At 58.5% G+C, this 19,728-nt stretch overlaps 1 protein-coding gene across 1 annotated transcript; it reads left to right on the plus strand.

Moving 5' to 3' along the window:
- Nucleotides 1–505: 505 nt before the first annotated feature.
- On the plus strand, nucleotides 506–18,462 carry VEGFA (vascular endothelial growth factor A; the record flags this gene model as incomplete). The annotated part of the gene is made up of 9 exons (XM_082848411.1): nucleotides 506–514; nucleotides 2,602–3,378; nucleotides 6,390–6,438; nucleotides 9,604–9,800; nucleotides 10,610–10,686; nucleotides 11,055–11,084; nucleotides 12,934–13,005; nucleotides 14,130–14,261; nucleotides 16,410–18,462. 9 exons carry the CDS (start codon nucleotides 506–508, stop codon nucleotides 16,429–16,431), a joined length of 1,365 nt encoding a protein of 454 aa, XP_082704537.1. The 3' UTR covers nucleotides 16,432–18,462.
- Between the last annotated feature and the right edge of the window lie 1,266 nt (nucleotides 18,463–19,728).

Raw genomic sequence — 19,728 nt, forward strand, 5'->3', positions numbered from 1 at the left:
TGCTGTAACACACTTTGCTGAATGGGGAATGGTTGGCTCAGGTAGGGGAGAGACTAGTGGCTATTAAGTGACAACTGATGGCCATCCCTCCTTGGAACCCCTCCGTCTTCCTCCCAACTTCAGGGTCCTTTATTAAGACCTCTTCAGGCCTCTCCGGGGGCCAAGGAAGGCTGGAATGAGAAGGGATGCAGAGGAGGGGGCCAGAGTGACCCCCGGTGGTGAAGCGGGGAGCCTCTGTCCTGGGCTCTGCCGGCCCCAGGGTAGGGATAAGGCAGGGGATCCCTGCCAAGGTGCCCACATCTTGTGTTCTGGGGGTGCTAGACGAGGACCAGGTTGGGCAAGGAGGAAGTCTAGTGGCTTCGCTTCCATGTCCCACGTGGCATCTTGGAGGGTGGAGCCTTGGTGAGGAGGCCTGCCTGGGAGGTGGAGACTAACTGTAAAAAGACCTTGTCCCTGCTGCTGGGGAGCCTGCCAGGTGGTGGAGACGCGACTGGAGGCATGAACGATGGAGAGGGTGCGATAGGGTGGCGGCTGAGCCAGCCCCTCTGCTCGCAAGGGCCTCAGGACATCACTCCTGTGGAACCGGGGTACTAAAGGGGTAACTATCACCCCCACCAAACCACAGCGCCATGAGCTGAGGAGCTGCTGTGTTCTGTTCTCAGCCTAGCTCCCGTTCTCAGCCCAGGCCTTCACAGAGGCCACATCAGCCCCAGGCCAGGCCCTGGCCAGATCTGGATGAATAATAAGACCGGTTAGTCCCTCTCTTCCCACAGGTATCACCCCCACTCCTTGTTCCCTGGGGGAGCCTGGGAGCTGCTGGGTCAAAGCCCAACCAGGAATTTTTCCAGGCTGGTTCCTGTATGCAAGGGTGAGTTGGGGGGCCTTGGGGAGCACTTAGGGAAGACATGAGGAGTTGGGGGAGAGGGAGGCTTTGAAGGAACGGGGGTGACTGAGGTAAAAGGAGAAGAGACTGCCAGCTGCGAGAAGTGGGCAAGGGATCCCGGAGGTCTGGGGGCTGCTGAGGAGGACTCCCCAATTCTGTTCGGAAGATGAGCTGTGAGCCTGGACTCTGGGGCTGATAGAAGCCTTGGCCTCCGGCCTGGTGGGAGCTCTGGGCAGCTGGCCTACAGACGTTCCTTAGTGCTGGTGAGTAGGTTTGAATCATCACTCAGGCCCTGGCCTCCATCCGCCCCCACCAGCCCCCTGGCCTCAGTTCCCTGGCAGCATCTCGGGGGGGGGGGGCGGGAAGCAGGAACAAGGGCCTCTGTCTGCCCAGCTGCCTCTCCCTTTGGGCTCTGCCAGACTCCACAGTGCATACGTGGGCTCCAACAGGTCCTCTTCCCTCTGGGCCACTGACTAACCCCAGAACCACACGGCTTCCTGTTCTCAGCCCCACGAACACGGTGCCAAATACTTCTCCCCAGGGGAGACTCCCTGAACACTTCCCAAAGGACCCCAGTCACTCCAGCCTGTGGGCTGCAGCAGGCCAGATGAGGGCTCCAGAAGGGCACAGTGTCCACATGGATACATCATGCCCTCTGTGCCTAGCACTGGGCTCTGTGCACATGGGGCCATTTGAGTCCCAAACATGCCACTGTTTGAGAGGTCAGAAATGAGGATACCAGGGGTAATCTACCTCAACCCTCTTCCTGAGGCCTCTTGAACCGGAGCCGGGGTGTGCAGACGGTAGTCACTAGGGGGCGCTCAGCCACCACAGGGAAGCTGGGTGAACTTGGGAGAGGGAGAGCAGCATCTGCGTGAGAGTGAGGACGCGTGTGAGTGTGTTGGGGGGTAGCTGAGAGTGTTGGAGCGGGGGAGAAGGCCAGGGGTCACCCCAGGATTCCAGTAGATCTGTGTGTCCCTCTTTCCACCAGTCCCCTTCCGACTCCCCCAAACCCCTGCCCACTCCAATATTCCCAGCATAGAGGGAATAGCTCTCGAGTCCTGTCCGCACATAACCTCACTTTCCTGTACCCTCCCCCCAAATACCGCGCGGGCGTGTGTGTCTCCGGGCAAAGGGGAGCGCATAGGTAATTTTCAGGCTGTGAACCTTGGGGGGGGGGTCGAGGTTTCGCTTCGCTGGTGTGGGTGGGGGTCCAGGCTTCGCTTGGGCTCCCCAAGCGAAGGCAGCGCCAGGGGCCGAAGACGCGCGGAGGGGACGGACTCAAGGAGCCGAGGCAGGGCCTGTTCCCGCCCCTGGGCGTGTCGGGGCGGGGCCAGGCCTTCTTTTTAGTCTGCTCATAGCGGTGAGGAGCGCAGAGGCTTGGGGCAGCCGGGCTGCAAGGAGGCCGCGGCGCGGGGGGCGAGTGGAGCCGGCGGCAGCGGCGCTCGGTCGGGAGACACATCGGCGAGGCGGACGAACCAGCGGGGTCACCAGCCAGGAGTCTCCGCACTGGAATTTGATATTCATTTATCCAGGGTTTACCCTCCTCCTTTTATTCTGAAACATTTTTTTTGGAAAAAACCGTATTCTTTCCCCCTTTTAATTTATTTTTGCTTCCCATTCCCCGCTAAATCGGGCCGACCGTTTGGGGAGATTGCTCCTTTACTCCCCCAAATCACTTCGGATTTTGGAAACCAGCAGAGAAGCAAGAGGTGTAGCAAGAGCTCCAAAGAGAAGTGGAGGAAGATAGAGAGACCGGGTCAGAGAGCGCGCGCTGGCGAGCGAGAAACGAGAGGGACAGGGGCAAAGTGAGTGACCTGATTTTGGGGGTGACCGCCAGAGCGCGGCGCGAGCCCTCCCCCTCAGGATCCCACGTCGGACCAGCCGCGCTGACGGACAGACAGACAGACACCGCCCCCTGCCCCAGCGCCCACCTCCTCCCCGGCCGGCGGCCGACGGTGGACGCGGCGGCTAGCCGCGGGCAGGAGCCGGAGCCCGCGCCCGGAGGCGGGGTGGAGGGGGTCGGGGCTCGCGGCGTTGCACTGAAACTTTTCGTCCAACTTCTGGGCTGTTCTCGCTCCGGAGGAGCCGTGGTCCGCGCCGGGGCAGCCGAGCCGAGCGGAACCGGGAGAAGTGCTAGCTCGGGCCGGGAGGAGCCGCAGTCCGAGGAGGGGGAGGAGGAAGAAGAGAAGGAAGAGGAGAGGGGGCCGCGGTGGCGACTCGGCTCTCGGAAGCCGGGCTCATGGACGGGTGACGCGGCTGTGTGCACAGACAGTGCTCCAGCCGCGCGCGCGCCTCAGGCCCTGGCCCGGGCCTCGGCTCCGGGAGGAAGAGGCGCCCGCCTGGGCGCCGAGGAGAGCGGGCCGCCCCGCAGCCCGAGCCGGAGAGGGAGCGCGAGCCGCGCCGGCCCCGGCCGGGCCTCCGAAACCATGAACTTTCTGCTCTCTTGGGTGCATTGGAGCCTTGCCTTGCTGCTCTACCTCCACCATGCCAAGGTAAGCCGCCGTGCCCGCCTGGCGCCGCGGGCCGCTGCGAGCGCCTCTCCCGGCTGGGGACGTGCATGCGAGTGCGCGCGTGGGGGCTCAGTGCCCCACGCGGGTCCTTGGGCACCAGGAGCGCGGCTTCGCTTCTATCTTCATACGTGTAGGGGGAGGGGGCGCGCGCTAGGTGGGAGGACACCGGGACAGAGTCTCACCGCCCACGCGGGCCCTGCCCACCCACCAGAGTTACCGCACGTAGGATCTGGGCCGACCAGCGGAGGGCGGGAGCCGGAGGAGGCAGCTGAGGGGGCTGGGCTTGCGCTGCCGCTGGCGGCTGAAGTTTGCTCCCGGCCGCTGGTCCCCGACGAACTGGAAGTCCGGGCAGCGGGGGCGGGAGCCGGAGCCCAGCGGGCGGGGGTGGGGGTGCTCGGACCTTGGACCGGGGGAGGGCAGAGAGCGTGGAGACGGCAGGGTGCAGGCGAGAGAGGGGCTTGCTGTCACTGCCGCTCGATCTCTGCGGCCCTCGCCTCGAGTTGGGGAAAAGTTTTGGGGTGGATTGCTGCTGGGACCCCCCCTCTCCGCCGGGCCACCTGCGCCGCAACACCCCCGCCCGTCCCAGCTCGCGTCCCGCTCGGTGCCCGCCCTCCCCCGCCCGGCCGGGCGCGCGCGGCGCGGAGCCGATTACATCAGCCCGGGCCTGGCCGGCCGCGTGTTCCCGGAGCCGCGGCGGCCCGAGCGGGGAACCCGGGGTGGCGAGCGGCGCCCCTCCCCCCGCCTGCCCTCCGCGGGAAGGTGACCTCTCGAGGTAGTCCCTTGCAGAGGACCCGGAGAACCACCCCTATTCCTTCCCGCTGTCCCCAGCCCTTAACCCCCTCCTAGGAGGAATTTCCTAACGTCCCTTCCCCATTTCCTCTCTGCTCGAAGAGAAGCCCCTGCCACCTCTTTATTTTTTATTCCCCTCTGCTGAGAAGACCCATCTAACCTCTCTCCGGCCCCAGAGTCCGGGAAAAGAATGATCGCTGTCAGGAGTCGGGCTGCCTGGGCCCAGCCGGGTGCTTTGTCGAGACTCAACCTAAAGTCCCGACTTCGTGACAGTCTGCTTCCCTCCCCTCCCCCACACTTCCGAGTGAGCTGTGCTTTAGCTTTTATGGGGGTGGCCTAAGGGAGGGTTTAAAGAGGGTCCTCAGACCACTTTACACTTTTTGGAAAAATGGTTTGAAATTTGCTGTGACATGGACCGTGTGGGACTAGCCCTCCCCGAACCTTTGGAGGGAGCTCCTGCCAGCCGTGCAAACACACTTTGTTCTGGTGAAATGGGCGTTGGAGCAGGAGCAGGTGGTTTTTTCGGAACTCCAAACTTGCCCACCCACCTTGCTTCCCAAAACCACCTAAGGGATCCTTTTCCGCTCTTCCTTTAGCTACAGAATCCCCTTAGAGAGTGGCAGAAGGAAGGAAATGGGCTGGGGTCCCTGCTGCCACCCGGAGTTCCTCAGACCCTGGCACAAAGGCCTTGGCTCCAGGCCTCCAAGGGGGGGGGAGGGGGAGGAGAGGCCGCCTGGCCACAGTGTGACCTTCAGAGGCCCCCAGAGAAGGGCACCTGGCCCCTCCCCGCCCAGAACTGCCCCTCCCAGTGCCCCCTGGACTTGGAGGGGGTATGAAGTTTCTGATCCCTTTGCTCTTTGGGGCCCAGGAGGAGTGGAGGGCATAGGCAGAACGTTGGCAGAGGGAAGACAGGGGGTGCCATGCAGATGGGTGAGGGGCTGAGGCAGAGACTCCAGGGGGGTCCCTGAGGGGACTGTAGGGGGAGGCTCCAGCTGGGATCCTGGAAACTTGGCCCTGGAGGCAAGGCTGGGGGGCTGGGATGTATTGGGGGGGTTGTGGGAAAGAGAGAGACAGACAGACAGAGTCTCTGCGGAGTCTGCAGTTCTGTGGGCTAGAGCTCAGCTCTGCTGCTCGGGATCTGCCCCAAAAGAGGGGCAGGTGGGGTGGGCAGTTGGTGACAACTGGAGACCCTCTGGAAGGGCTGGGAGAAGCCTCTGCCTGCGAGGTGCTGTCAGGTCCACATGGTTGGGCTAGTTGACCTTCACAGCTTCTGGGGAGGGGAGGAATGATCTGGTGGGGGTGGGGAGGGATGAGAGGCCTCAGGCCTAGGTAGTGCAGGGGGCCCCCTAGGGGTTGGGCAGTGCTAAGGCATAAAAGGCTTCCCTGGTTGCCTTTGAGGAAGGTATCCAGCAGGTGAGAGGGTCTTGGGAACCCCCTCAGTCCGGGAGGGAGAAGAAACCAGGGAACAAGGTGGGAGCCCGAGGCTCGGGGCTTTGGAGATAAATTCAGGCTCTAGGGAGATGGGTGCGCAGGGAAAAATGGGGCCCTCCCCTCCCCCAGGGTTTCCTCCCATGTTTTACCCTCTAGGCAACCTGTGGCTTTGCTAAGTATTCCTGAGGATAGAAGAGTTTGGATGGGGGAGGGTGCTCGGTGCCCTTCGGTCCTTTGTACCGCCCCCCCCCCCACAGCAACAGCGCACCCTGGTATTTGTTATGTCAGCAGGAGAAGGTCACCATGTTGTTTTTCTCGCCCCCAGTCCTTCCTTCCTGCCCCAGTCCAAATTTGTCCTCCTGTTTGACCTTAATACTTACCCGTGGCTTTGGACCAGGGAGTCAGGGGGGCTGAGAGACTTCACTTCTTTTAGCTCAGCAAGGGGCCAGTGAGGGCTGGGAAAGGGAAATGTGGGGGAGGGGCGGGGACCTGGGCAGCACAGCATTCTGGTGTTTTCCTCCTGTGTTTTGAGCCCCCCCCCCCAAATATCTGGTCAGTCTTTATCTTCCTTGGCTTCAGAACGGGAGCAGTCCAGGGGTGGTGCTTTGTGCTGTGGAGAGCCCCCGGAGGTGCCCTGCACCATTGAGAAGCCCCGGGGAAGCCAGAGGCTGCGGGTTGGGAGGGACTTAAGGAGGGAGCAGGGGCGGGGTGGCTGGGTCTGTGCATCCCTGCTTCTGCCCATGCCCATTCTTCGTTCTTTGTTTTGTCTTCAGTGGTCCCAGGCTGCACCCATGGCAGAAGGAGAGCAGAAACCTCACGAAGGTAAGTCCCCCCCCACGCCCACCCCTGCACATGGATGGGGGGGTCCCTTGATCCCCCAGGGGATGGGTGGGAAGGCCCAGTTCCTTCTCAGGTCTGTTGGGGTTTGGGTGGGGAAGGGGCACAGGAATCTGGGGATCTAGAAAGGAATAGGTGAGCTCCGGGAGATTAACCCTTCCATTCTGGAGCACTCTGTCTGTACTACTCAGACCTCGGCTAGAAATAGGACTTGTGGTCTTTTTTTCCTGCTCTTTCCAGTAAAATTTTATTTGGAGAGGGAGTTGCGAGCACAGACCAGGAAGACAAATAGTGTTCAAGGATCCCAGGTGTCAGGGGAGGTGTCCCTTGTCGCCCCTGCTCCCAGGGGAGGATGGATACTCTATGTCACTTCCACCCAGCCAGATTCCACCTGTGGGGTCTGTGTGGCAGAGGCTGTGACCCCTGCTGTCTAGATTGCTGGCTGTGTACGAGCTGGAGGTGCAGAGGGCCCAGGCTCATGGAACTCCCTCCCCCCACTTGGCATTCCTTTGGGGGTGGAGAGAGAAAGCCCTACAGCCTCCCCCTGCCCTCCTGGGGAGTAGGTTTGGGTGCTTGTGAACTTCCCTCTTGGTCCAGCAGAGGGCTGGCTGTAGCTCCCAGGAGCCCCGCCCCTCTGTCCAGCCTGAGTCTGCCTGCCTTTTGTTTGCCGCGGTTTGGAGTACAGATCCTCCCATTTCTCTAGGGATGCCCTGGCTCTCCCCACTACTGAATGTGGCCTCTGCTCCAGCCCGATGTGCCACTCCCCCAGCTCCCCACCTCTGAGAAGGGACGGCCCTGGGGTCTTCCTCCAGGCGAGTTTCCCTGACCCAAATCCAGTGGCCCGGATGGTGGCCAGGGGCAGTGTTTCTACTCCCCAGGCTGGTGGTGACGCCTGGCCAGTTCTGCCTCCTTCCTCACTCAGGAGCCCTTTCCTTGACCCAGGGCCTGGCTTCCCCACCTGTGCCACTGACAGGCCTCCGCTCCCAGGGTGCACCCACCCTGCCTCAGCCTCCACTGGTCTCTCTCTGAGGTCTGGGAGAGGCAAGACAAATGGTCTTTGTTTGCTGGGGTAAAGGTTGTCTTAGAGAAATAAGGAAAACCACGAAGCCTGAAGTTGGAGTGTATGTGCGCCCACGCCTGAGCAAAAGCAGGACAGCTTTCCTTGGAGGTATTGGCTGGGGTGCGAAGGGTGCGGTGAAGTCACCCCCCTCTACCTCCTGTGGGCCCTGAGGATGCCAGGGAGCTTTTCCAAGGAATTCCCACCCTGGATCTTTTTACCATCAACTACCAACTGCCATGACCCAGGCCAGACTGTTCTGCCGTCCTGTCCTTGTGGCCCTGAAGGCTTGGCCACCTCTAGCCCCAGCCAGGACGCAGTGTCAGGGCAAGAATTCTTGATTAGTCATCTTCTTCAATATAGACCTGGCTTACAGAAGGACTTCTTCAGATCCCTGGTCTTTTTATACTCTTTTTGGTGATGCTTGATCCTAACCCTTGTAGCGGTGTGGAATTCTGTGCCCATTGTCTGGATGGGGAAGCAGAGACCTCAGGCAAGGCCAAGGACTGGCTTGGGAGCCCTCAGTGTTTTCCTTCCTGTTTTCACACATACAGCCTCCCCACTTCCCCTCAGCTCCTCACATTCTTCCTAATCCACTATATATACCCCCCTCCCCAGCACCCAGGCTCATCTTCCTTCACCCTTCTGGAGGGAGGAGTGAGGAGAGGCTCAGCTGTGGCCTCTGGGAAGAGGCAGCTGGGGGTATGCCCTTCAGATGTCTTGGTGGGGCTCTAACCTTGTGTCTCCTGGGCTGAGAAAAGGGCGCTTGTTCTTAGGGCTGGAGATGGAAGGCAGAACCCTATACTTCAACCTCTGTTTCAGTGTCTTTAGAGATCAGCCCAACCCACTTACACAGATGTGCAGAGTCTGAGGCCTAGAGAGGGAGGAACTGTCCCAAGGTCACACGAAGTCCTGGCCAGAGCCCAGGCTTCCTCGCTGGCTGGATGCTGCTTCTTCCCTTCTATTCAGGGGAAACTCATTTCAGGGACAGGATTGCTCTGTGGTGGTGGTGGAGGGCTGATGGGGAGTGGCAGGCCAGGCCACAATTTGGAGTAGTCATTCAGAGTCCTGACTTTATTTATTCTCAGGGGCCCTACCTCTGTGGCCCAGAATTACCCCTCCATGCTCCGGTGCACCCCAGGCTCCACGGCCAGCCTGGGAAGTTGTCTTTACCCTGGTCTCCCTCCAGATCAGCTTCTAGAAATGCTCCGTGACTGCAGTGGCGGCACCGTTTTTTCCATGATGCAAGCAGTTTGCCCTCCTGGGTGGGGTTATCGGTGGCTGGCAGGACCAGCACAGTGTTCCCGCCCATAGCCACCTGCTGTTTCCAGGCAGACCCAACCCCTGTGCCAGTGCCCACCACCTCCTCAGCCCGAGTCTGGCGAGGGGGTCTGGCAGGTGGCAAAGTGCCCCCTGATGCTTCCCCTCTGTTTCACAGGATGTTGGCTTGGGAAGGCTTTGATGTCAGAGTTGACTTTAACTCTGTTACTTACTGGCAGTGTGGCCTTGGGGCCAGTTACTCAGCCTCTGTAAGCCTCTAGTTCCCCATTTGTAAAACGGGGGGTCCTACTAGAACCTCAGAGTACCATGGGGGGGAGAATTGTTTGGGGTGACATCTGTGGACTCCTGTACACAGTGCCCAGCGCATAAGAAGTGCTCAGTAAGTGGTTGTCGGTTAATGGCAGGGCAGTTGCTGTGGGGAGTTGGAGGGAAATGGAGAGTGGGTTTGCCAAGCTGGCTGCTCCTCCTTTCACGGGAAGCTTAGAGACCCCAACAGGTATACTCATACTCAGACTGTCCTCTGGCATCACGGTTGACCTAGGGGTTGGCTTGGCTGTCCTGGCGAGGCTCAGATGTGCAGGCTGACTCCCTTCGAACCTGACAGTGCCATGTGATCTTTGGAATAAAAACAGGCGTTTCTCAGTGTTGATGGTGGAAAGCTAGGAGAGGACTTCAGCCACAGCCAAGAGGCTTAAGTTAGATTTTCAGAAGGACGGTAGTGGGTACCTCTCCCAGACAGGAGCGGGTGGAGAGAAGGGCCGGCCACCTCTAACATGACCTGCTAGGCTCATGTGTCACCCCCTGCCATGCAGTGGTGAAGTTCATGGACGTCTACCAGCGCAGCTACTGCCGTCCAATTGAGACCCTGGTGGACATCTTCCAGGAGTACCCCGATGAGATCGAGTACATCTTCAAGCCGTCCTGTGTGCCCCTGATGCGGTGTGGGGGCTGCTGCAATGACGAGGGTCTGGAGTGTGTGCCCACTGAAGAGTTCAACATCACCATGCAGGTGGGCGCCTGTGGGGAGCGGGGCAGGGGCTGCGTGGGTGGGTGGGGCATTAGGCTTTGCCAACAGGTGGTCCCCGGCCCTCTCCTGGGCAGCTCTCGAAGGGAGGAGCCAGGCTTGCCTTGCCCACCTCTCGCCCCTGAGTCAGTCAAGGGGAGATGTGGAGGTCTTGCCCTCTTTGGAGAAAAAGATGCTCGCATTTCTGAGCCCAGGTTACCAGCAAGCCCCGACCACCTCCTCCTCCTCCCTGACCTCTGTCCCCTGAGCTCAGGAGGGGGATGACACCTGTGACAGGAGCCCCTCCCTTCCTCTCTAGGAGGGAGAGAGCCCTCCCTCCCTGGGGGCTCTGTTTGGGAAGCTGGATGAGCCTGGTCTGTGGAGAGTTTAAAAAGCCAGTCGTTTGGTACTGCCTGGTGATGGGGCACATCTCAGCCTGGAGGGAACTCTGAGACCCCAGGGAGGGGTGGGTGGCTCTTGGGTAGTTACTGGGGGTAGGGTGAGGCCTGGAGGGGTAAGAGGAGGGGAGGGATGGGGAGTGGCAAGAACCCAGGACCCAAATTCCCAGCCTGGCCAACCCTGCAGCCATGTCTGCCCTCAAGAGAAGCAGGGGCTCCTCGAGGTCAGCGGGGTGGGGGGAGTTGGGGGGGGGCCTGAGGCTCTTTCTGGTAGAGCCCCTGGTCCCCCCGTACTTCCACCACCCTTCCCTGCTCTGTAGAAGCCCTGGGTGCTGAGTGGCAGGAGCCATGGGGTCTCCCACCTGGGTATGGCTGGCTGGGTCACTAACCGCTGTGATCTGCTTCCTTTTCCTCCAGATTATGCGGATCAAACCTCACCAAGGCCAGCACATAGGAGAGATGAGCTTCCTACAGCACAACAAATGTGAATGCAGGTAAGGATGGAGTCACGGAGTCATTTGTTCAGTGAATGGCTGCTGAACGAATTCAGGGGGCCCACTCTAGGCCAGGGTTAAGTACGTTCCACTTGTTAGCCCGTTTCCACCTTCCAGCTGTGTAACTGTGGGCATTTTGATATTACTTCAATGTGCCTCGGTTTCCACATCTGTAAAATGGGCACAGTAATAGTATGTACTGCTTAGCATTGTTATAAGGATTAAATGAGTCCTTATATGTCAAGAGTTTAAAACTGTAGTGATGTATCATAAATACTATGTTAAGTTTTTATTATTACTATTCTCGTTACCATCACCATCTGAACTCCTCTCTGTTTTGTTCTTTTCTCTTTCTCTACCCACTGCAGACCAAAGAAAGATAGAGCAAGGCAAGAAAAGTAAGTGGCCGTGACTTTCCCTCTTCTCCCTCTACTTGGTGGTTGTCTTGGTTTGGGGCTCTTGGCTTCCTCCCTCAGGGGGGTCTGATGGCTTCACTGGGTCTGAGAGTTGGTTTCATGGGGACTTGTGGTGGCAGCAGTGGGATGGAGCAAACTCCAGGATTATGGCTCTAGAACAACTGACAAAACCCAGCCTGGTGCCTGGAACTTCCTTTGGAAGAGACGATGCATCTCCGGGCCATTCCCGGCCAGGACTTGCGGTCTTGGCGTGTCGGGGGCTGTCGTGGAAGCTGGCTCCCGGGCCTGCTCTAGCCTCCTGTCACGCATGGCAGGGAGAGGGAGTGGGTGGCAGAGAGGCCAGCTTTTGTGTGTTAGAGGAAATGGCCTCGTTGGTGGCTGCAGTGGTGGTGCGGTTGGATTTGGGGCCAGCTGGGGTGTTTTCTTGGTGCGTGCCCTCCTGCGGGAGTGAGGCAGGCCAGAGACGCTCAGCCCCCTTGGCCGGGGAGAAAGAGGTGAATGTTGGCCATTTCCTGAGGCTTTCAGTTGCTCAGTGTGGAGGGTCAGGTCAGGATGGAGCAGGGGGTGAGGTCTGGCAGCGGTGATCCTTCAAGACAGGGCGAGCGGCTGGCACGGGAGAGAGCCTGCAGGGGAAGAGACTGAGAGAGAGCACCTCTGCCCTTCCCCCACCCATCGTCCTGTCTGCCCCCAACGCTCTGGTGACATTGAAGCCCCCTAGGCCTCAACCCCTTGCCTCTTCCCTAAGTCCCCAACTTCAGGATTGCTGAGCAGTGATTGGGGACAGGAGGCTCAGAGAGAGAGAGTGTCTGTGCACGTGTGAATGAAGACCTTCCTTCCTCCAGAACTTTCTCCCGAGAGGGAATAGACTTGCCCCTCTCCTCCATCCCTTCCCCTTCATTTGTCCCATGTGGCAGCCATCCTGAGGGGCATTCTCTGGGGCCGGGCAGGTGTGGAGAGGGCTGGTTCCCTTGAGGGGGACAGGCTTCAGCTTGCCGCCCTTGCCTGTTCCCCAAACGCCTGCCTTGCCCACAGGGAGAGTGGGGTTTCGCCTGGTCTCCGAAGAGAGTCTGGTGAGATGGTGTAGCAGGCTTTGACAGGCTGCGGAGAGGACGCTTCGCCAAATGCCGCCCAGGCCCCCCTCCCCACGCCTCCCTAACTCCCACCCCACCCTGCTGCCTGCCTGGGGCCCCGCCTCTCAGCCCAGGTTATGGCCGGGCTGGCTGGCGCCTTTCATATGCCACCCTTGGTTTTGCGCCAGCTCCCAAGATAGCTGTTCCCCTACACTGGGATTCACAGAGGCAGGGCGCCTGGAGGGACCCCTCGCTCTGGTACTTGGAAATGAAGGCAGAAGGTGCCTGGAGTACAGCCTGCACCCCCTTCCCTCGCCCCCCATCGAGTCAGGTCTCTGACCTCCCCAAACTCTGGCCTACCTCTTATGGCCCCTGACCTTCAGGGTCAGACTTGTTCAGGGATGCTGGGCAGAGAGTCTGCCCCCTAGGCTTTGCCCCCTGCCTGGGACCAGGAGACACCATGAGCGTGGAGGCCTGTGGGTCCAGTGCCCTCCACCCAGCCTCTGCTCCCCCCGCCACACACACAGCCTTGCTAGGAGCTGGGTTTGCCGCCCCCCCACCCCCTGCTCCGCCCAAGGGTAAAGTGAGAAGAAGGCGCCATTGAGTGCCTGCCGCCCTGGCCCATCCTGTGTGCGTGCACGTGTGCAAGCTCTCCCTCGTGCCTCGGAGCGTGTCCTGTGTCCTGCCCTCCTCACTGCTTCCTTTCCTCTCCCCTACCCCCTTGCTTTCTCTCTGTCTGTCTCTGTTTTTTTATTTTCCAGAAAATCAGTTCGAGGAAAGGGAAAGGGGCAAAAAAGAAAGCGCAAGAAATCCCGGTATAAATCCTGGAGCGCGTACGTGGTGCCACCGCTGTCTCGTTTCCTGGAGCCTCCCAGCCCCCAATCAAACTCCCGCCTGCAGGACCCTGGAACCCTGCCTCCCTCCTGCTCCCCTTCCCTGGCTCCTATCCTCCCTCTCCCCTAGTGACTCTCTCTCACTCTCACTCCACTAATTGGCACCGATGGGTAGATGTGGTGGTGGCATTGCTGGTCCAGGGCTGGGGGTGGGCGGGTGGGCAGAGTGGGCCTGGAGGATTCAGGGAGGGGCCTCTGGCTTGGCTGGGCACCCACCGCCTTTCCCTCACCCACTGGGCACTGGTGGCGGGCCCATGTTGGCACGGGTGCCGGGCGCTGATGCCTGCTCACCCAACTGGTTTCCACTGCTCTAGGCTTCCGCACTTCTCTGGAAGCTGGGGGGTGGGGGTGGGGAGGGCAGACGTGGCGTGAGGAAGGGGCGTGGATGAGGTGAGGCAGCTCGTTGTTGGCTGAAGGAGGATGTGGCGTCAAACACCACTGCGGCCCCTCCTTGTGGACTTGGGGCCTCTGGAGGAGAGCCCCCTATTCCAGCCCAACCCATGGCACCCACAGAAGCCTTCCCGTAGGGTGGCCTCTTCCTCTGGGTTTGAGGCTGTGGGCGACCCTTTGGCCACCAGCGGCCTGGCCTGCGGACCCTGCCTCTGGGCCTAGCCTGCCGTCACTCCCTGCTTCAGCCCCCACTTTGGTGGAGGGGCCTGGGCATGAGCCTTCACACAGGGAGGAGGTGGCCCCGATTGCTGTCCCCAGCAGGTGGAGAGTGAAGGTGTGCTTTTTCGGGGCTGGTAGCCGTTGGGGCCCTGTGGCCCGAGACTTGCACTTGTGCCCGTGGGACAGCGCTGCCCCTTACAGCACCCCTGTCCTTGCATTCTGCCCGTGTACGTCCGCCTCTTCCTGCAGGCAGGCTTCCTAGCCAGTGCTGCCTCTTTCCGCCGCTCTCTCTTGTCTTCCGCTGTGGCGTCGGACCCTTCCAGGGCGTGGAAGGGTGTGGGGCCCGTGAGCCGGGTGGGGTGCAGCTGCTGACGTGGTCGGGGGTGTTGCATGGATTTTTTTCTCTCTCTCTGCTGACGCTCTAGCTTAGATGTCTTTCCTTTTGCCTTTTGCAGTCCCTGTGGGCCTTGCTCAGAGCGGAGAAAGCATTTGTTTGTACAAGATCCGCAGACGTGTAAATGTTCCTGCAAAAACACAGACTCGCGTTGCAAGGCGAGGCAGCTTGAGTTAAACGAACGTACTTGCAGGTTGGTTCCCAGAGGGCGAGCAAGTCAGAGAGGGGCTTTGCACAGAGATGGGGAGAGAGAGAGAGAGAGAGAGCGCGCGAGCGAGCGAGCGAGAGCGAGCGAACGCGCACCTGAAAGGGGCCAGCTGCTAGCTCAGCTTCTAGCTGCTTGCCTGGTGACTGCCGCCTTCTCTGCTCGCGGGGCCCCTGCGCTGGGCAGCGGGTGCTGGCCGGTCCGCCAGGGCCAGTTCAGAGCTTACCCTGGTTGCGTGAGTGGGCAGGCCAGTGTGGCTTCCTGTGGTGGTGTGGACGCAGGCTGAGTGTTGTGTCCTGTGGTCCTGCTCGTAGTGGCTGTTGGTTCTGACGTCGTGATTCCTACCTCTGCTGCTAATAGGGAGGGCCCTTCCCGGCGTGGGGGGATGCGCCTCTACAAAGCGCAAACACTTGGGGGCCTCGCCACCGCCTCTGAGGTCTGCACCGCTGGTTTTCTCATCCCCTCAGCGTCTCTCCTTGGGGACAGGGCTTGAGTTCATCCTCAGACTGGGGTCCTGGAGGGCGTGGGCTCTGCCTGTTGGTTTAGGGCAGATAGGAGATGTAACATCAGGAGACGCTAGATAACTTAATACTCCAGTCATCACAGCGACAACCCCAAACAGCCCACCTATTTCCAAATGCCCCTAGGATGGGTGGAGGGAGGGAGCCACACCCATTCTCCTAATGTTAGGCTGTGAGCTCCTCACACCTGGGCCTAGGTTTTATTCATCTGTGTGACCCCCCACTCCCACCCCAGGCATCTGTGCCTCTGTCCCTTGTTCACACCAGGGACCAAGGAAGTGTCAAGTGCGTGAGTGAATACATGACCGAGTTCAGGGGTGAGGGCAAGAGCACGGGGCCGTGACAGGTGGCTGGCAATCTTCTGATGCCTCACTGGTGTTTATACTCGTCTGGCCTGTGCTCAAAGGCAGGGAGCCCTCTGGGCCAGCGTAAGCTTCACCCAGGAAGGAGAGGCTCTTATGGGGATTCCCGGGCAGGGCCAGGGTGCCCCTGGCTAGTCCAGATGCCTCATTGGTTAACGGGGTCCTTGGAGTGTAGCTCTCTCCCCCGTCTCCCGTGTTCCTGTGGCTTGTGCGTGTCAGGGAGGCTGGGGACCAGGCCCTGGGGCTGTCACTGTGGGTTCTGTCTGTCTTGGCGGTACGTGAAGGCAGGAAGTGTACACTAGTGCTGGGGTGGGGGCTCTGCCTCACCCCAGGGCTGGCTGAGGGGTCTCCACATGTCCCAGGGACCTCCGAGGAGATAAGGGATTTGCCATTTTAGGGTTACCACGGTGATCGTTCTGCAGTGATGGGATAGGGGGATGTCTGCAGTGACCTGGGGGCTAACTGAAGTTACCCGAACCCATCCTCTCACCTGGCTGTATGCGGGAATTTCAGTCCTCAAAGAGGAGGCTTAGGATCCCCATTCCTAGGCTCTCAGAAGGGCAGGGCCTGCTCTGACCTCTCTTCAAGTGGGGATGGTAGAAGGCGAGCGGCCCAGGTGCAGGGGCATGATGGGAAAGTTCTAGGAGTCCCCTCTGCCTCCCCGACCCTAAGTTAAATAGCACATTGGAAAGGTAAGGCAGCCTGGTACCTGGGGCCTGCAGCTGAGGCCAGGACGGTGGGCATGGCGAGGGGAGGTGTGTCTCTCACCTTCCCAGGGCCCCAAGCCCTGCTGGCTCCGCCTCTCTTGGGAGCCTCACTTCCCCAGCTTCCTGGCCTGCTTGGCCTCTGCACAGGCCCTATCCTTTGCTCTCCCAACTCACTCCCCCAAACCAGCACCATAGGGACTGCACTGAAACATCTCCTTCTGCAGGGAGGCTTTGCTGATTAACTTGGTCCAACTTTGCTCACCTATCAGCTCTTAAATGTCAACTAGGGACTGTTCTTTGGGACGTGTTCATTTGTTGCTTGTGATGAGATGTCATTCTGTCTTTGTCTTGTCTCAGCTAGATTGTAAACTCCAGAGGGCAGACTGGGAGCCCCGGACGTAGCTGCCACTCTCCCAGAGGCAGGACTGCGCTTTCTCTGTCCTCTCCCCTGCTGGCCTCGGGCTGCAGGAAGGGGAGGCTGCGGCCTCCCCACCGGGGCTCCTCCCCTGGCCCTAACCCCCAGCCTCTGTTTCCCGTTCTCTGCAGATGTGACAAGCCAAGGCGGTGAGCTGGGTGGGAGGAAGGAGCCTCCCTCAGGGTTTCGGGAACGAGACGTCTCACCAGGAAAGACTGACACAGAATGACCCATAGCCGCTGCCCCCGCACCACCACCACCATCAACAGAACAGTCCTGAATCCAGAAACCTGACATGAAGGAAGAGGAGGCTGTGCGCAGAGCACTTTGGGTCCGGAGCACAAGACTCCGGCAGAAGGACTCCCGGGCGGGTGGCCCAGCACGGTCCCCCTTGGAATTGGGTCGCCATGTTATTTCTCTTGCTGCTAAATCACCGAGCCCGGAAGATTAGAGAGTTTTATTTCTGGGATTCCTGTAGACACACCCACCCACATACATACGTTTATATATATATATAAAATATATAAAAATAAATATATATATTTTATATATATATATAAAATATATATATTCTTTTTTTTTAAATTAACATTGCTAATGTTATTGGTGTCTTCACTGGATGTATTTGACTGCTGTGGACTTGAGTTGGGAGGAGAACGCCCCCACCCAGATCCTGACAGGGAAGAGGATGGAAGCAGAGACTCTGCCATCATCTTTTTATCCCTCTTAGGGCAGCCGGGGTCCCCTCACTGGCCTGGGGACACGCAAGGCCAGGGCACGGGGGCAAATTTGGCCTGCTTTTGGAAACACCGACAAACCCAGCCCTGGCCCCGAGCCTCTATCCCGAGTCAAACGGACAGAAAGACAGGCAACAGGTACAGGGCACGAGGACGCTGGCCCTGACCAGGAGTTTGGGGGAGCCTCGGGACACTGCTGTGCTTTGGAGAACCCCTCCACGTGCTGCACGGGCATCTTGCCCCCAGGGGCACTTGCCTGGAAGATTCAGGAGTCTGGGCAGCCTTCACCTCCTCTCACCCGCTTCCGAGATGCCCAGGAGGCCACTGACATGCCTTGGCGAAGAGAAGAGAGACGTTGGTGGAGGAAGGGCCGCCCAGTGGCAGCTCATCCTCCGAGGGAAGGGCCTCCTGCCTTGGCCCTCTCCCAGCTTCGCTTCCCGGGGCGCAGCCCAGGAGGGCCCGATGTCCTCAGACCATTGAAACCACTAGTTCTGTCCCCCCAGGAGACCTGGCTGTGTGTGTGTGAGTGCTTAACCCACCTCCGTCCCCCAACCCGACCCTTCCTGCGGCATAGAGAGACAGGGCAGGGTCCCGGTGCCCAGCCTGGAGGCAGAGAAAAGAGAAGTGTTTTATATATGGTAGTTATTTAATATGCCCTTTTAATTAGAAATTAAAACAGTTAATTTAATTAAAGAGTAGGGTTTTTTTCAGTATTCTTGGTTAATATTTAATTTCAACTATTTATGAGATCCATCTCTTGCTGTCTCGCTCTCTCTTATTTGTACTGGTCTTTGTGTATAAAATTCCTGTTTCCAATCTCTCTTGCTCTGATCGGTGACAGTCACCAGCTTGTCCTGAGCAGATATTTAATTTTGCTAACACTCAGTTCTGCCCTCCCCTTTCCCTTGGCTCCCCACCACACATTCCTTTGAAATAAGGTTTCAATATACATCTACATACTATATATATATTTGGTAACTTGTGTTTGTGTATATATATATAATATATATATATATGTTTATGTATATATGATTCTGATAGACATTGCTATTCTGTTTTTTTATATGTAAAAACAAAACAAGAAAAAATAGAGAATTCTACATACTAAATCTCTCTCCTTTTTTAATTTTAATATTTGTTATCATTTATTTATTGGTGCTACTGTTTATCCGTAATAATTGTGGGGGAAAAAGATATTAACATCACATCTTTGTCTCTAGTGCAGTTTTTCGAGATATTCCGTAGTACATATTTATTTTTAAACAACAACAAAGAAATACAGATATATCTTAAAAAAAAGCATTTTGTATTAAAGAATTTAATTCTGATCTCAAAGCTCCTCCTGGTTTCTCCTTCTCCATTGAATCTTTGTTCCAGACTTCCTCCTGCCCCCTTTCCCTCCTCCCATGGGCAACATGGCATTTGCCTGAGGTCTGGGAAAGGGGTTCCAAGCGTGTAGGGTACGGGGTGACCCACCTCATTGTGCCGGGGGCCAGAGTCTTTCCATTCTGGCTGGGCCCGTCCTGGGGGAGCTCGTTCATCTTCTGCCGTCTGTGGAAGTGGGGGAGGGAGAGACAGCTCCTTAGATAGGAGCCAAGGGCCCTGCAATGAGTAGAGCTGCCTTCAGGAGTCATGTGATCCAGGCAATGTCCCTTGTCAGGGAAGGAACTGGCCATGTCTCTGAGCTTGTTTCCCAGAGGACAGGAGGGGGCTGGGAATGGGAAGGGGGGTGCTTGTGTGGGGCCTGTATCCCCAGGGTATAAATTAGTTTTACGTAGTAGTCCTGGAGTTCCTTGAGCCTCTGGAAGGTGGGCCCACGGTTCCACTTGCCCCTGAGGGGACTCCCTGCCCTGCCTTGCTGCGTAGGCCCAGCTCTCCTGCAGGCCCGGGGAAGGTGGAAGCTGTCTGGGTCTTTGGCGTTTTTGAACAGTGCTTCCAAATCCACTTCTCTAGCCTCTTTTATTCCTTCAAACCATATTTATTGGGCCACCAGCCACCGTGCCAGGGCAAGGGATGCCGTTATGAATAAGACACAATTCCACCCCTCAAGGATCTGGTGAGGGTGGGTGAGGAGACACAGAACTATAAATCCACAAATAGAAAAATACATAAATTACGATGGGGGCATTTGATCCAGCTTGGGAGTGGGGATGGATTGCGGGTGGTGGAGTCTGGGAGGTCTGCTCATTATATTACCTTTAGGCTGCCCCTTAAAGAGTGTGAAGGAGAAGACAGAACATGGAGGGGCGGGTGGAAGGGTTGAAGCCGACATCCCAGGCAGAAGGGGGAGTGTGAGCAAAGGCATGGAGGGAGGACTCAGGCAGGGAGTGGGTGAGGGGATGAAGGTGGGAGAGGGAGGCAGGAATAGCCCTTGCCTGCCGCACCCATGGTGCCAAGAGCCTGTGACCTGGGGATGAGCAGCACGTGAGGGGTTTTAAACAGGGAGCACCTCTGCAGGGAGGTGGTTGTAATCCTCCCATGGGAGACACCCTGAGGAGGGTAGAGGTGACTTCGGTGGCTGAAAAGGGCGGGCGCCCCCTGCCTCTCCTGGCCACACTGGGTGGGGGGGGGGGGGGACTAGGGAGGCGAGGTTCCTGCCCTCGTGCAGCTTTGGTTCTGGTTAAGTGCCCATCTTCCAGGCGCTTTCCACCTGTGGCTCCTCCGCCGGTTAACACGATCCACAAGACCTGTGAGGTCGGGGCTCTTGTCATCC

Source organism: Leucopleurus acutus (assembly GCF_964270905.1).
Source record: "Leucopleurus acutus genome assembly, chromosome: 10".
Taxonomy (NCBI): Eukaryota; Metazoa; Chordata; class Mammalia; order Artiodactyla; family Delphinidae; genus Leucopleurus; species Leucopleurus acutus.